Source organism: Lissotriton vulgaris, chromosome 1_1 (assembly GCF_964263255.1).
Source record: "Lissotriton vulgaris chromosome 1_1, aLisVul1.2, whole genome shotgun sequence".
In the NCBI taxonomy this organism is placed as follows: Eukaryota; Metazoa; Chordata; class Amphibia; order Caudata; family Salamandridae; genus Lissotriton; species Lissotriton vulgaris.
Window position 1 is genome coordinate 502183251 of NC_141685.1, and position 18164 is coordinate 502201414.

An 18164-nucleotide genomic window follows, 5' to 3' on the forward strand; every position below is an offset into this window, starting at 1 on the left:
TCTTAGAAGGAGCTCTCTTGGGCAACATCAAGAACAGGCGGGCAGCTGAATTTTGTATGTGCTGCAACCTCTGAGTGCACTTGGCACTGGCCCCTAAATAGAGGACAATCCCATAGTACAGCATCAATGTTATTAAGGCATGGACCATGGTCTTTCTGGCTGTAAGTCCAGTGTCTTCCTGAGGATCCTTAGAATGCCAAAGCAGGTGCCTGCCACCCGTTTGGTGTGGTGCTCGAACAAGATTTTATTATCAAGCCATACCCCCAGGTTCCTCACTTAATCGCTGGGAATGGGTAAAGGACCCAGTGCTGGAGGCCACCATGCCGAGGTCCACACTGATGGAGCCTTCTCCACAATCAGTACCTCCCTCTTATTTCCATTCAATTTAAGGAAGTTATTTGCCATCCAAGCCGCTAGTTCCTGCAGACACAAACTAAAATTAATGGCGACCTGCTCCTTTGGCTGTGTCAAAGCCGCAACCAGTTGCGTGTCATCGGCGTAGGACACAACTTCCACCCCGAATTGTTCCGTGATCTCTGCTACTGGTGCAACATACAAATTAAGAAGGGTTGCGCTGAGACTGGACCCTTGTGGCACCCCCTGTTTCCGGCTGATGTCTTTGGACCGGAACGGTCCCTGTGCCACTTGGAAACTGCGATCTGATAGATGCTTTGCCCACCACTCCTTCCCTTTTTAGACACTGTAGCAGCGTGTGATGGGCCACAGTGTTGAATGCAGCAATAAGAACCAACAGGATCAGTGCCGCCGTTTGGCCTTCATCCGCATACTTCCGTAAGGTCTCAGTCGATAACAGAAGCGCTGACTCGGTCGAATGGAGTGCACGGAAGCCAGATTGGGTGGGGTGGAGAAACCTATTAGCCTCAATATGGGCTGCCAGCTGATTGTTGACGGCCTTCTCCGCGATCTTGGCGAAGTACGGCAGGAGTGAGATGGGGCACAGGTTCTCTAAATATTCCATGCTAATATTAGGCTTTTTTTCAGGGGAGCACCACCGCCTCCTTCCAAGTTTTTGGTACCTTCCCCGAGTCAAAGGAGAGCTCTAGTAAGTGTCCGATATAGGGCTCTAGAGTATCCACACTGCCTCTCAGAACTTTGGGTGATGCAGTATCGTTAGGGGAGCCTGATTTGATGTTGCCAGCTATTGTGCATAGGGCCTCCCGAGATGGGGTACTAAAGGTTTTGAGGCATTCTATGCCTTTTACATTGGTAGAAGTTTCCCCTCCCCTGCATCCTTCTCTGGCTGCGTCCGAGAATGAGGAGTATATCCTCTCTACCTTGTGCGCAAAGAACTCCCACCCGATTGAAGGATTCCTCTGACCGTGTCATGGGAGCAGCAAAGCTAGAAAGGTTAGAGATCTCTTTATAAACGGAGAACAGTTCTTTCACCGAATTGTCTGCTCTCTCTATCCTACTGCTGTAATAGGACTTCCGGGTTCTTCTAATTAAGGCGTGGTATTCCTTAAGACCAATTTTCTATTCATTCCTATTCATTCCTATCTTTCTCAGAAAAGCCTCTCCGCCATTGTCTCTCCAGGCGTTTGCAATCCGCTTTTTTACCCCGGAGTTCGGTACCGAACCATGGGGCAGATTTAGTCTGTCTCCTTGGCGCATTGCTCGACCATGGCGCAGTGCTGTCCAGTGCCTCCGTAATGTGCCTGTCCATAGCCTCAAAAGCTGACTTAATCCCCAGATCAACAGAACAACATAATGAAAAGATATAATGATTTTTTATTCATTAAGTTCATCACAACTAAATAATTTCACGATCGAAAGGCAAATAATAAAAATCACCACATCAAAACTTAAAGGCCCCACACAACCCAAAAATCTTTAATTCACTCAGAAACACTTAAATACATTCTCTTCTTCCTCTCAAAAAACATACCAGCAAGCATACCCATATATCCATCAAACAACTCATCACTCATCGCTCATCAATCATTAATGAGTGATGAATTGTTTGATGGATATATGGGTATGCTTGCTGGTATGTTTTTTGAGAGGAAGATCAAGACAGTAGCAAGCATCTTTCTTAAAAGAGAACTTTCATTGTTCACTTAACCACATGGCTGCTAGGCGTTTTCCCGTCCTGCGCTGAAGAACCAAAAAATTACCATTATTGGTGACGAGCTAGCCTTGTCATCCGCGCACGGCAGGTAAGCGCCATGACGAGCCCAGCTCGTCATTAGCTTCGAAGGGGTTAAAGTGACATGGCCCCTGTGTGCTTGGTGTATCTTTCCTCTCATGCATCTCCCTCCTCCACCTCCCCATCAATTGCATTATAAGGAATAAAATACCTATTAAGGGACTCCCATTGTGTTTTCATGTCTTTGAGATCTTGAACCTACTTGGTGACTCGCCTTTGTGATGCTTTATTGTGTCAGTAATTTCCATATGACATGACATACTCAGACAGTTGTGTTTTCAGAGCTGTCCAATCACAACTGAATTAGACAGTTGTTGTTTACTTATGACAAGCACAGATCATGGAGAAATTACTCACATTCAAAACATAATATCACTTTTAAGCAGACTGTGAGTTATTCAAATGCCAACACGATAGTTAGACTTGACCATCTTAGGGTGGTCTTCCCCCAACTGTTTGCCTGCTTGCCTCCCTCCATTGTTCAGACCTCGTTTTTGCTGGCTTTAGAATGATAAACAGTGCTAAAGTGCTTTACACTGTCCCCTAATCATGGTAATATTAGTTTGTCCCAAATTGGCATAAGAAGCCCCTTAATTGTGTCTCTGTCTGCCAACTCAGGGCCTGTGTGTGCAATTTATGGCATTTAAAACTACTTGCCAAACCTTAAACTCCCCTTTTCTTACACACTAGTCACCCTTAAGGTATGCCCTAGACAACCCTAAGGGCAGGGTGCTGTGTAAGTAAAAAGTAGGACATGTACTTTTATGGTTTGTATGTCCTGGTGTTGACAAACAATTTATATTCATTTTTCACCACTCTGTGGGCTGCTCCTCTTATAGGCTAACATTGTTTCATATCTTTTGAACGGCAACGATAAATACGCTTTACAGGTAAATTTGGATTTAGCATTATTATTTAGGAAATGCTACTTTTAGAAAATGGCAAAACCAGATCAGTCTACTGGGGGTGAGTGTTTGATTTGCTACTGGTATATCATGTTAATCATTACGTGAGAAGCAGCGCTTGTGGGTTTAAGGGTCATTGGAAAGGGAAAGGAGTGTGGATTGTGATAGGGTACTTAAAACACATCATTTTTTTTAACTAACCATGTTTAAGATCTTCCAAACAGTGAAAAGAGTATGTGTTTGTTTTGTTGAGTATTTCAAAAGTCCCTGTGAAATATGACAGATACCTTACTATACCTGACTAAAAGCTCCTGTCTCCAACTTTTTATTAAATGATACATTTATTGGGGGGTATAACACCCCAAGCAACCCCCTTGAAGCTACAGCCCTGCCCATCATAGACGAAAAGGCATGTGAGATTAAAGTAAGTATACTGAATATTAAGAATAGTGCACCTCCAAATATTAAATAAAATTACTTTATTAGTCAGGAAGATAGCTGTGGATATCAATTACAGGGCCAAACGGTGGGTGTTTTACACAGGCAGAGATCCTAATGGTAGATAATATTACACTTTAAAGGCTCCTCATAGGGGGAAGGGAGATGGCTGGCTGAATCCAATGAGGGCTCCGCTCCATTCTGCACCTTCCCATTCAGCGCCGCTACCACAAGCCCAGTAACAGCCGAGGCGGCGCGTGTCTGTGGTTTCACCACAACAGCTCTTTGGTAGACTCTTGCGTTTTTGAGCTTACCGGACTGTGCAGCTATCGCAGAAACATTTTGGAGGAGCGGTATTGGCAGAATGAGTGTATTGTAGCCTCCATCTGCATCCGCTGATGCAGGGTATATCAACGGCATCTACCCTGGCTGCATACCATGTTGAGTACAGGCTAACCATCACCAGCTTGTGGTAATTTCTTTGAGCCCTCAGAGGATGTATTCTTCCAGTGGCCCCTGATGGAAGCTGGTCTTGGTCCTCTTGCTCTCTCCTGAACTACTTATTTCATAGCACCCAAGCAACCCCCGGCTACTACATCCTCACAAGTGGGGCGCCCTATTATAAAGCTACTAAGGACAGGGGTGGTACAAGAAGCGATTATGGCTGCATTTAAAGACTTAATACCAGGAGATGTATCTCATCTGGCAGAGACTTTATTGGAGGCCACAGCAGTGACCCCACCAACAAGCTCACCTCCTTCTCTACTCCAGGTACAATGCCGCAGCCAGGGTCAGAGTGTGGACCGATATGCAGATCAGGATGTGTTGCAGGGACAAGAGCTCGCAGCAGTCAAGTTAACGGTGGATACTCAGCGATCCTCTAGTCTTGCTCTTCTGGCTCCTCAAATAGAGCATCACTTGTGGTTATTGGGGAGCTCCATGTGCAGGAATTTCCATCAGAGTCCTTGTGGGGATATTAGACAATCAACAACTGTAAGTACTGCTTTTGATATTCCTCATCTTCCAGTGGGGGAAAGGGGACGAGGTGAATGAGTGCCAATTTGCTACACTAAGAGAGGATTTGGAAGATGATGTGGGTGTGCAATCGGGTGGAAAACTGGGAGCCACTACATGCTACTCTATAACAGAGGTAAATGACCAGGGGACAGTTTCAAGCAAAAATGTTAGTGATTATTCACCTGCCCCAGGGAATCTCAACTGTACACTGCCGGCAGATACTATTTCTACTCAAGGCATTCCTCCTCCTGATAACCCACAGTAGTGCAGACCAAGTCCCAAAAAAAATCCTGCAGATCAAAGACAGGACAAGTAGCCAAGGGACCAGGAGTAGCCCACCTAGGAAATGGGTTACATTGCAGAAAGAAGTTAGATCATAGAGTATGTAGGAGGTATGGAAGAGGCTGTACAGGAACCAACTTTAAGATCAATTATGTTAGCCCTGCAGGCTCATAGGGCTGACCCTCAGGCATACTATTCTCATGCAAGAGTAGACACCGTGCAGTTGCAAAAATCTCTGGAGGTGGTTTCCGGACAGATCAATAATCTTACAGTGGATATCAGTGAACTGCAGTAAAAAGTGGCTTCCAGTGAGGGGATAGTTGTGACAACAGCTAAGCCGTCTACTGAAAGTCATGAGGGTCAGCTTAGATTCCTCCAAACTAAGATCGAGGACATTGAGAATCGACACAGGGGAACAATCTTAGGAACTTTGGGATACCAGAGGGCAAGAAAGGCTTAGATCTCCGGCAAAACATGGCATAACTATTCAGAAGGGCTTTCCCAGATTTGAATGACTCGGACTGAGATTCTCTAATACTAGCCCACCGGTTCCCTCTCAATCACAATGTCTCAGGCCCTAAAGGCTCACAGTTTGATCTATGCTGATATACATCGGAAACTTTCTTCTATGGCAGGCCATCTCCTTAGCAGCCCAACCAACATCCCCCATCTCAGTAGATGGCTTGACAATAGTAGCCCTGTCAGATCTATGCAAATCCACGATGGATCAGCACTGGAAGCTTCAACAGTTTATAGACCCATTCAAGGCTTATAGCGCAAAGCTTTCCTACAGGAACCTGCTCGTCTTAAAATTGCTATGGATGGCGTGTTTAGATGTGCTTTTCTAAAGAGGATGCAATACAGGCACTTGCTCGACTAAAGGGGACGAAGCTATGGCATGCCTAATACTCTATTTACATACTTTTTCTGGCTCTTGCCTCATTTTCCTTTTTTCTCTTTTCATTTTTTCTCACTAGTGGTTGGCGGTGGTGGGTATGGATGGGGGTCGGGGGCTCTCTCCGGGCTTTTTATCCATTAATGGCCCTAGGTTGGGATTATTCCTTCCTTAGAACTGGGGTTGGGTGGGGGGGCTCTGGGGAGTGCTGGGGGTGGATCTCAGCCAATCTGTTTGGAGTGTTCTCTGTCGGCAGGCTGGTCTAGCTGAAGAGAGTTGGGGAGGGAGGGGACAATATAGGTCACAATTTACTGATTTCATACAGGTTGAATGTTGAGTTTATTACAGGATGTTTTAGGTTTATGCTGTAATATCAAAACACAGAAAAACCGCTATTTTTCTGGTGTATAGATGGCTAAGGCTGCCCGAATTCGAGGTATGTGTTGAAATGTGTCTGGGAATAATGCAGGGGTGAAGCAACAACTGGTCCAGGAGGAGATCAGATATTATATACCATATTTGGTGGCCCTAACTGAGAGGCACTTGGCATATATGGATAGAGCAGCTAAATTATAATATAGTGATTCGGGGGGTAGCTCTCCTTTCCTCTGAAAAATGTGAAGGTCAAGTTTTAAAAACAGCAGTTGACCCTAGGGGTATTTGGGTATTGGCACAACTTGTGTTATATTTCTTTAAATTTGTGATGTGTGTTGTTTATGGACCAAATATTGATGACCCCGAAATATTTGACACACTTTCATTTGAATTATTGGATTGGGAGGGAGAACTAATTTTAATGGGAGACCTCATTTCAGCAATGAATTATGGCATTGATTCAACCAACCACAGGGTGACATCTCGTAAATCCAGAACTAGGACCTCTGTAAATTACCTGACCAAGCTGTACAGTACTCGCAATGCTTGGTGGACCCTCTATCCATTAGATCCTGGATACACATAATATTCTTACCCGCATAAACACTACTCAATGATAGACATGGTTTTTACTAAGCGCACATTGCTAGATAATATGCAGATATCCGATTTATTTGCACTTTTCACCTGATTTGAAGTGAGATAAGCCTGAAAGCCCTAGGTTTAACTTGCCCCGGCACCTATTAACTAATACTGAATATATACAGACTTTTTCAGGTTTACTTAGGGAGTTTTGTTCTAGTAACATATGATCCACTTCTCCTACAACAGTCTGTGATACTATGAAAGCAGATGTCCATGGTATAGCGTTACAATTCGTGACTAAACAAAATAGAGCTGCAATTGAAGAAACAAATACCCACCACCAATCTGTTAACCAACTAGAGATACAATATGCCCTTAGAATCACCGAGGGTGCTACATATGAACATCAAATATTTTGCCAATTGTCAGAAATGCGACCTTGGGCTGGACGCAGATTGAAAGAACAGGTAGTGGCCAAATATATAAAACCTAGACAGTTCCAATGTGAATATGGGGAAAGGGTAGACCGAGTTTTAGCATACCAAATTGCAGAAAAACAAAAACAAAGGGTAAATCAGGTCATCAAGGGGTTAGATGGTGAGCTTTATACAAAATCCAAACTAATTTTGGAGCAATTTCCTGGGTTCTATAGTAAGCTCTACAGCCAGTCACAGATGTTTGATCAGCTTAAGTGTAGGGAATATATCCATTAGTGCAATTTACCCTCTCTTACGGGTGAGAAGGCATAAAATCTACAGATAAGGAATTTTACGTCTGAAATTGAAGGGGTACTGATGGCTCTACCTTCGGGCAAGGCCGCTGGAGATGACACACTCAAAATGAGTTTTATAAGACGTTTGGAGAAATATTGCATGTGGAATTTCTTTACTGGTGCAATATATTCAGGCTGGGGGGGGGTATTCCGGACAGTTGAAATACAACTAATATTTTGGTCTACCTAAAAAAGGACAAACCAGCTGACGATTTGAGTTCTTACAGGGTCATTTCACTGATTCATACAGATACTAAATGGTTCGCCAAAATTTTGGCTTGCTGGCTCGCTCCATTGATCTCTGGTCTAGTTTCCCCACAGCAACATGGTTTTGTTCCCGGTAGAGATTCTACTGAGCATACCATTACAGCAATCACAGCATTTGATATCGCCGTAAAATTCAGTCTGAATATGGATATGATACTACTTGATGCTGAAAAGGCATTCAATCGGGTGGTCTGGGTTCACTTATCGATCATGCTGTCTGCCTTTGGTATAGGTGACAAATTTATTAAAATGATCCAGGCACTTTATATGACCCCACACGCTCGGGGTGCTAATGCTGGGAGCTATTCTTAGCCTTTCTGCATCTACCGTGGGACAAGACAGGGGTGCCCACCGTCGCCCCTTCTTTTTGCCCTTTATATTAAACCCTATTTACAATCTCCTTTTAGGAATTCAGATATTCAACCATGGGTCTATGTGGATCGGCAACTCAAACTTACCGCTTATGTGGATGATGTGGCAATCTTTTCTTCCAATCCGGTATTTGCTGTTACCCAGATTTTCCATGAGGAAAGTACCTTCAGGGAGTTTCCTGGCTACAATCTAAATGTAGGCAAAGCACAAGTCCTTCTGAATTTTAAGCCTAACTCTCCAGTTCAGGGGGCTACCACCTCAACAGTTTACTTAGGCATCAAGTTCAGTCTCCAATATCGCTAAAATAAACTGTGAAACTTAAATATCTACGACGATTATTAAATTAAAATCATAGAATAAGCTACCGCTCCCTATTATTGGGTGAGTTAATATTATTTAAATGAGTATTCCCCGTAAGTTTTTGTATTTGTTTGATGGCAATCCCATTGAGGGTTCCAGATTATTTTTTCAGGCACCTCAAACGTACTATCAGTAGTTTTATCTGGGGATATCGGCGCGCTAGGCGTGCCAGCCAATTCTTGACATCCCCGTACAAAACACTCCTGGGTTGTAAGCTCTACATCTAGGCCTCTTTTACCGGCTGTGTGCGCAGTCTATTGACAAACGGCGACTTCAATCAACTGCAACTGGACTATTGCCATGTTCTAGGAGCAGAAGCTAGGTTTTTCTTCTACTGTCTTGACGATCCCAATTACTACAAGAGGGTGCGTTTCAAGGTACTGAAAGATATTATTTGTATTTGGAAGGGAGTTTGCAAGAGATAATCTCTTGGGTTTCTTAAGCAAGATACCCCATATGGGATAACCTTACCTTCCCTTTTGTTTCTGGCGATGTAACCTGTAGAGTATGGACAGATTGTGGTGTTACAATAATGGGCCAACTATGTGACTCAAATGGTTTAGATCCTTTTCAGACTTGCAAGGAGTATATAAATTGCCCCATCACTCCTTTTTTAAATATCTCTAACTGAGGGACTATATGCAGACGGGACATAGATCGGTTCGTGGCATCGACAGCTGAGAGTTTTATTTACATTTCTTTAAGCCCAACATTAAGCCAACTATAAGTGTGATGTATCAGGCTCTCTCAAACTCTGTAATAGATGATACCTCATTATTGGCAGCAAGATGGAGTAGGCTTCTTGCATCCAAAGTGTCGGTAGCAGAGGTTCAGATGTTGTTAGAGTTGTTGGATCATTCTGTACGCTCTGTGAATCTCAAGCTCCAGCTCTGGCGTACGTTGTGTTTTTTTTATTAGAACATTGGAACTTTGGAAGCTCTTTTGAAAACAATGGAGTGCTTTGGGCTTATAATGGCTGGAATAAGCCCGGAGCTCCAACATTGCAATGCTTCTTTGTGGCTGTGAACATAGGCTTCAGGGAGCCTGAGGGGATTCCAATCCCCTTGCGCTCCCTGAAGCCTTTGTTTAATTTGTTAGAACATTCTGCCCTCTAGTGGCAGAATGTTCTAATAGCCTTGTAGCTCTTCGTAGCAGGGCTATACTGGCTAATAAAGCCCCGCTGCCTTGTTAAAGTCGCTCGCCTTCGGCTCGGGATTTTAACGCTAGCCGGTATAGCCCTCTACGGCGGGCTATAAGGCTATATTATACTCTGGATGTAATTCTAAAATGGGGAGCAACACCGTCAATAGACAGGTCAGATAAGAAGTAGGTGTCCTAAGTGCGACCTCCTGGCTACTGATTCCCTGCACATGTTTGCGCTCTGCCCTGGCTTCGAAATTTTTGGGAAAGGGGTGATACACTATATGTCATTAGGTTTGGGCTTTCCCATACAACTGTCACCTAAAGAGATAATGATGGGTTTTAAATATGCTTTCATAGGAGGTCTGAAGCAATTGGTCACAATTATGTTAACATCTGCCTGATTTTGTATTGCCCGAGAATGGATTTTAGAGAATGCCCCCAATGCTGCAGGACAGCGTACCCATCTCTATCAAATATATGAACTAGAGCTTGCACTGGCTTAGACAAGAGGCCTTTCCCTGGTGCTAAAATGTGACAACATTTTGAGGAACCTTATAAGGAATTTTGTCATTGCAGATAATGCTTAATTTATCTACATCATGATCCTAATAGGTTTATACTATTCTTTAAAATACAGAAATAACAGAAACAACAACAGTGTAAGCGGTCAGGAGGTGCCATGAAGGGAGAAACATGATAGGGTGGTTCAGTTTAGAAAAACGCAACGCAACTTTACCAAAAAGCAGACCACAAGAAATAAACTGAAAAGCATTATGCCGCAGTCACACTGCTTCAAAGCACTAGCTCCAAGAAGGTCTGCACTTGTACAGTGATAGACTTTAAAATCCCAAATTACTTGCAGTGGTTTTATGGCCTCAGTGGGTGACGACAGATGAAATGTAAAATGAACTGCTACCTTAATCTAAAAGGCATTTAATGTGGAGAACACCGGTTGTCACAGATTCTCTTTCAACATTATGATTAGATGTTGTAATAAAATATAATTTTATCATAAAAGGCAATTTTTAAGGCTAAGGTACATTTTAGTGTTGAGAACATATTTTTAACATTAAACCTGTGACATCTCTAGGTAGACTATATTTGGATATTAGAAACTAATTTGCTCTGCTTATCTCTTTTCTTCCAGACGGCTCATATGTATCGGTTCCATCTCCCCTTGGCAAGATTAAAAGCATGACTAAAGGTATTTTAATGAAAGGAAGAAAAATGCATTGCAATTTTAATAGGACAGCTGTTTGACAATGTGAGCTTTACATGGCTGTGTCCCACACCACCAATCAAAATGAAAGCCCCTTAATACCTTGTTAACACAATATTATTTTAGAATTCACAATGGACCACTGCCACCAGATCACACTTGTGTTAATGAGGCAAGCCTTGCAGCTGGAGCCATTACACACAGCTGTAGAGCGTGTATACATTGCTTCTGGATGCATCTGGCACAATTGTGTGCTATCTATTTGTGTGTGCCAGTTCTGCACATAATGCATCTATACACTGGTCGCAGGATACGGAGATCTACAACGACTGCAGATGTAGCTAGTTTTATTGAGATTTGACAAACGCAGACGTACTGGGTTGTGTTTGACATTTCCACGCATAATTACCCATTTGATCAGTAAATAAATGTGTCTCGTGGGCCAATTGCTTACACAACGAAACACTTTGAGTGTGTGTATGATAGCAATGATATTGATTCTACTAAATGGTGCCTTGGTGTGCCTTTACATGTTAATTGGTTGTTTAGCACCACAATGAACGCATTGTGTGCATCTGGCGTCAGTTTTGTTTGAATAAAAGAACGCAGCCTGAATACTTCTTTTGAGAGTTGTTATTGATTACACCACAATGAACTAACATTTATGGGTGCTATTTACTAAAAGTAACATTTCAAGCTGGACATAGGTTGCTTATGTATCTACTAGTAGCGCTCGTATGTGCCGGGAAAGGTGCTGATTCCACACATTTAATTTCTGACGGTCTTTGAAATGCTGCATCAAAGTTTGCAGAATGAGTCCCCAGTAATTGCGACCGATGCATTTTCTTGGTATTTCAACTGGTGGGGGCGGGGGTGGGGGAGACGGGTGTATTACATAATGTAATGGAAAGGACAGGTAGAGAAACAAGCTGATTCGACCCCCTGCTGAGACATTCCTTCCAGAATTTTATAGAAACTCCGGGCAGAAATCACTGTGATGGGAAGATGGTGAGAGCATTTTTTAACCAATCGTTTTGGTCTCTTGGAGACCTTTAGTCCAGTTCCCTCAGTAACAAGCATTGGCAATGCCAATAGGTCTGGTTTATGAATGGAAGTGTCTTTTGTGTCATTGATGGGTTTGTGCACTCAATAAGTCCTCATATGTGCACTCTGTCACTCATCTTTGCACACATGCATCCATTAATGGCATGCTATGCTACGTTACGCCCATTGGTATATAATGTTGTTATGTAATGTTATATTATGTGATGTTATGACGCATTTGTGTTTCAGGTTCCAGTTGAGCTCCTTGAGGTGTGGGGTGATGTGAATTATGTGTGGGAGGTTGAGGATGAGACTGTCTGCCGAGATCTGTGTAGTTTCTAACTTTGTGGTGAGCTGTTTTGTGATCCTGGGGTAGAGGGTGTTCCTGGAGCCAAAGTTGCAGGTGACTAGGGTATGAGTGACTGTTTTTCTGTTGTTGCTTGGGCGCCATTTGAATATCCTCCTCAGCATCTTTAGGTTCTGGATGCAGTAATGACATTGACCTATACTGCCACGTTCAGTTTGTTGTCTATGATGATTCAGAGGTTCCTGGAATGGGTGGAGGTTGTGGGTCTGAGTCCAGATGGCCACCAGTTGGAGTTCCATGGCAAGTTGTTCTTGTTGATGATCACTTCTTGTGTCTTGATGGTGCTGGGCTTGAGATAGTTGGCTTTCATCCAGCCAGCCACTTCAGTCAGGCAGGCTTGAGCTTGTTTATTGTGTTGGAGATCTTGTTCAAGATGGAGAGTATGAGTTACGTGTGGTCAGCAAAGGAGATGATGTTGATTTGTGTGTGGCAATGACATTTGCCAGAGCGAACATGTAAATGTTGAAGAATGTGGCGCTGAGGGATGAACCTTGAGGAGCACTCTGCAGATGAGTTTGCAGATTTCAGAAGAGTAAGATGTCAAGTTGAGAACATGTGTTCCATCTGCTAATAAGAAGCAGACCCAGCAGAGAGAAGGTCCTAGGATGCAGGTACCTGATGAGGATGGGGCGTGAGACCATGTCAAATGCTGCAGAGTGATCCAGGAGAATTAGAACTCCCATGCTTCTCTGTCAAGGTTCATACAGATGTTCTCTGTGGCTGTGATAAGTGCTTTTTCTGTATTGTGGTTGAGCCTGAATTATCTACTAACTTTTTCATGCATTCACTCTGTGACACAACTGCCACGAAACACAAACAAACTCAGAAACATATGCAAGATCATTTAAAAGAATGTAAGTAGAATAAGGAGCTCATTCTGCTCTCTACATACGGCTGTCATATGCTTGCAATATTTAAACTAAACAGCAGCAGGTGTCCATTTTGCAATGGTATGGTTTTATGTGTGCATGCCTGCCACACATAGAACCAATGTGTTGTCCGACTTGGAATGCTAAGGTGATTATATACTCCGGGCAACAACATCCCACAATGGTCTTCTGGTTTACAGCACGTGGCCATGTGGGATTCAGCACACTGCAGATGAAATGAGCATCAAGCAAGCGTCATGTAAGCACTGCTTGGAGAGCTGTAATATCCTATCATGAATATTAAAATAAAAAGAGGAGAAGCAAAGAAATGAAAGCGGAACTATAAAAGGAGTATATTCAAAATTAAATTGCTGTCCAACCAGCCCTGGCACTGAAGCTCACTCATTTTCAGACTGATGTTCACATGTAATCAGAAAATGCCATCATTCACGGGGCAAGATGGCTGATGTGGAATATGTCATTACACAGTTCATGGTCATGAATGCAAGTAGAGTGGAAATGATACTCAAAAACACCAATGGCAGAACAGAGCTGACTCAAAAAGCCTGTATGCATCCATGTGGATATACATGTGGATTTATATACATATGGATGATGTAGTGTTTGATAACAATGTACCATCAACATGACCCTTTATTGACGAGAACACAAGCTTTTCACTATCAATATGCCAGGCCTACTGCCTTTATCATAACTTTTCATTATGAAGAATTAGTTCTATAACCATTGTCATTGGCATGCCACACAAACCAAATCAGACCTACTTTGTTTGGTTCATAAGCCTTCTCACAGGGCAACCATACTCTATACTATATTAAAATTGCAAATATGTACAAAATAAATTTCTCAAAACAATGTAAAATACCTAATAATAGATGACAGAAGATTTATTGAACTGTTTGATTAATTAAAATACATACAGCATAGATATAGGTCCTCTTCTACCCGGTGACCTTTAAAAAGAGGAACACCTCTTTACAAATTCAAAAAAGTCCTTATTTACACGTTTAATTTGTGAGCCAACAACTGGAAATCAGATCTTTACATCACATTTCACCTGCGCTAATTAGGCTTCACTTAAAAATTACCTTCCAAACAACCCACAATACTTACAAAAAAGGATCTTTGCCCTTGTCCTACTGTGGTAATTGCTTAAATCCCATGTTTTCAAATTTGCATGCAGGCCTGCTTGAAGCACACTATACTCTTAGGGCCCGATGTAGGTAGGGCGTTACCGATCGGTAACGGCCGAAAATACCGATTTTTGGCCCTTACCGATCGGTAAACAGCCATCGAGATGTAGGGAACAAAAAACATAAAGAATCGGAGTGAAAACCGAATCGGAATGAGTACCGAATGGGAAAGAATCCGATACGTACATACCGAAAATCGGATATGTAACGAATCGGAAAAACACCGAATCGGATGCAAAGACCGATTCGGTCCATGTACCGATTCGTTAGTGACACCGAATCGGAAAATCACCGATTCGGTCCATGTACCGAATCGTTAGTGACACCGAATCGGAAAATCACCGAATCGGTCCATGTACCGAATCGGTAATGACACCGATTCGGAAAATCACCGATTCGGTCCATGTACCGAATCGGTAGAAAGACCGATTCGGACATGAGCCGAATCGGAAAACATGCCGATTCGTATGAATCGCCGATCGGGAAATTCCCCGATTCCGACAGTTGGGGAGATGTAGGGAGGCACAGAAACACCGAAATCGGCTCAAAATCGGTAGAATTCACTCGGTATTTACCATGGATTGCAATCAGGTGGTAACCAACTCCAACCCATATAAACAGTCCCAAAATGCATTGCAACTTGCAGGATGGCAGCTTTCTATGTCATTGCGAGGCGGATACGGCTACAGCAGGAAGGACAGAGGGAATGGCTAAGAAATGAACAGGTCTACAGACAGAGGATAACCCTGTTCATGCTCACAGAGGCAGAGATACTACAGAGATACAGGCTGGACTCTGACACCATACTTGAGCTCATCAGGGATCTCAAGCCATTCTTGGACCACCACACCCCAAGGGCACACGCCATCCCTGCGCACATCCAGGTGCTATGCAGCCTACACCTGCTAGCGTCTGGCAGCTATCAAAGTGGTGTAGCAGCAGCAGGAGGGGTGAGCCAGAGCAGCCTGTCAAGGTTCTTCCACACATTCCTTGACGCCATGATACACAGAATGGACCAATACATCTCTTTCCCTGCAACCCACGCAGAACTGCTACAAACCAAAGCTGACTTCTACCAGATGGCACAATTTCCCCAAATCATCGGTTGCATAGATGGCACGCACATTCCGATTTGCCCACCAGCGGACACCGAATACATATACCGCAATCGCAAGTCTACACACACCATCAACGTGCAGGTGATCTGCAATGCAAAGTGCACCATCACAGACCTGGTTGCAAAATTTCCAGGGAGTACCCATGACTCCTATATTTTCCAACAGAGCGGCATATATGCACGGCTGATGGCAGGCGAATTTGGAGAAGGATACCTCCTAGGTGAGACACATCATCAGACCCCCATAACACATAGTAGCTAGGTGGAATACATGTATGCATGTGTCTAATGTGACCCCTTTCTCTTCCAGGCGACAGTGCATATGCCCTCCGCTCATTCATACTCACCCCCTACCTCAACCCCTCCACACCCAGCCAAAGGAGGTATAACCGGGCCCACATACGCACAAGGAATGTTGTCGAACGGACCTTTGGCATCTGGAAAAGTAGATTCAGATGCCTGCACACGAGTGGAGGTGCAAGGCAGTATACCCCCATCACCTGCTGCAAGATCATAGCTGTATGTGCAATGTTACACAACCTTGCGGTGAAGAAGGGCACTGAGGTGGAGTTGTCTGACTACGAGGGCCATGACGACGACGAAGCTGTGCCACTGACATAGCCAGCTGGGGTGTGTACGCCAAGTGATGGCAGATACAGACGTGAGGAGATTACTGAGAACTATTTCTGACTGAGTACAGATGCAAAGACAGCAAAATGTTGGTTGGAAAACACAAATTTTAATACTGTTGCAACACAGTTACAGCACTGATGTGCAACAAAAAATGGTGAATTGGAAATAAAAAAAAGTCCAAGGTTCAGGTTGCCTCACCCGCCCTTGCAAGGCTACTTCTTTGCCCGCTTGCCAGACCCACTGGGGTGTCCCTCAGCCCCCTCTGAATGCCCAGCAGCATCAGCAGAGCGCCTGGTGCTCCTACGTGGCTCAGACGCAGCGCTGGCCGGGCTGCTGCGGCTGCTGCTGTCCCCAGCATCACCCAGGTCCAGGGCAGGATTGGAGGCGGTTTTCGAAATAATCATGGCCTCCATAGCAGTGGTGATCCGGGCCATCCCCCTTGTGAGCTCAGCCGTATGCTGACTAAGGACAGATTCCTGGTTGGCGCTGCGATGGCACAGTTGTGCCGTCGCCGCAGCAAGGCGGCCCATGGCGCGGTTCAGCACCCGGGCATCCCGCCTACGCACCAGCTCATGCTCCTCCTGTCTGCTAGATGATTGGGTGATGGCAGTGGTTAGCCTGCCTAACCCTGCTGCCACCTCCTTGTTCGATTCCACGACGGCCTGGAATCCCTTGACCAACTCTCCCATCTGCAGGTTGTGCTGCAGGAGCTGGCGTTGGCAGGCCATAGTGGATCTTGCCTGTTGCCTCTGAATCTTCACCATCTGTCCCTCGAGGCCCAGGAATACACTGCCCTCCCGTGCTGGTGCAGCAGTGGTGGTGATGGTACGGCGCCGGGCACTGCTGCTTCCGGCCTGCTGAGTGGGCTGGGGTGCCACTGGTGGGGGTGTGGAGCTGGCCGGTCCCTGAGCCCCTGCTCCCAGGACAGGTTGTACAGGTGGCAAGGCCATGGTTGTGGCAGGAGCTGGTGTAGGCGGAATGGTGTCCCTTGTAGGGGAGTTCTCTGGGGAGAACTGCAAGGGGGGTGTGCTGGCCATTTGTGGGGAGTGCAGTGCATCGAAGTCTATGACCAGGTCTCCCTCCATACCTAGCCCTAGGGTGTTTCTGTCGTCCTCCTCCTCCTGGCCAGCCTGGCTGGTGCTCGGCCCTGCAACTGCAGTGTCAGACGGTGCTGCTCCCTCTGATGTCAATGTTGTTCCGCCTGATGGGGCCCCTAGGTACAAAGAAGCATTTGTAAACTGGGTGCCGATGTATTACAGTCAGTACAATTTCAGCATTCCACATGTCCTTGCATCTCCTTACACTGTGTCACACTGTTTCCTGTCTTGTGATTCTGCGCTGCCATGTTTAGCTGACTACTGCTGACTACATGTACCATGATGCTTGTCTCTTGTATGTTGGTGACAGTACTGTGCTGGGGTTTGCCTATGCATTGTGTCTAATGGGGAGGTGTCTGGTAGGGTGTGTCATGATGCGCATGCTTCTTACCTGTAGCTGTAGCTCTCGCAGAGCTGTCCAGGGTCCCGATTCCACTGACACTCTCCCTCTCAATGGTGCTGGAGACCAGTTCCTCCAGCTCGGTGAGGGGTGGCGCTGGGTTCCTGCCTCCTCCAGTGCCTCCAGCCTGCCTCTGTATCTCAGCCATCTTCCTTTTTGTGAGGCTGCGGATGTCATAGAATCTCTTTTTGAGTTCTTCTACGGACCTGGGGGTGACACCCGCAGCATTCACCTTCTGGGCGATTTCGGCCCAGATCCTCCTCTTGGTGCTGTCTGGCACATTGAGGGACAGCTTGCCAAACAGCTGGCGGTGCACCCTCACCACCTCCTCGACCAGCACCTGAAGTTCGGTGGTGGTGAACTTCGGCTTCCTCTTCTGGGAGGACTTCTGGCTTTCGGACTGCTCTGCCATGTTCTTCAGTTCAGTTGGCAACCTCCTATTCCCACTGCTGCTAACTGTGAGTGTTGAGCTCAGGCTGGCTCTCCAGAAACTTCTTAATTAGCTGCACCTGCCAGGGTTGCTACTCCCTGTTTGGGTGGGGGAGGGGGAGCCACCTCATTGGCTGAATCAGCTTTTGCCGAATCGGCTTTTACCGAATCGGTATTATCCGATTCGGTAAAATCCG

The 18164-nt window shown here is 45.0% G+C and overlaps 1 protein-coding gene across 2 annotated transcripts in view; it reads left to right on the top strand.

Moving 5' to 3' along the window:
• The window catches only part of LOC147747399 (serine/threonine-protein kinase TNNI3K), a 2862006-nt gene that overhangs the window by 1253160 nt on the left and 1590682 nt on the right, over window positions 1-18164 (top strand). For both annotated transcript variants that reach the window (XM_086953863.1, XM_086953861.1), the window contains one exon: window positions 10726-10782. In XM_086953863.1, the coding sequence (XP_086809989.1) occupies window positions 10726-10782 (57 nt within the window). The remainder of the gene's footprint in view (window positions 1-10725; window positions 10783-18164) is intronic.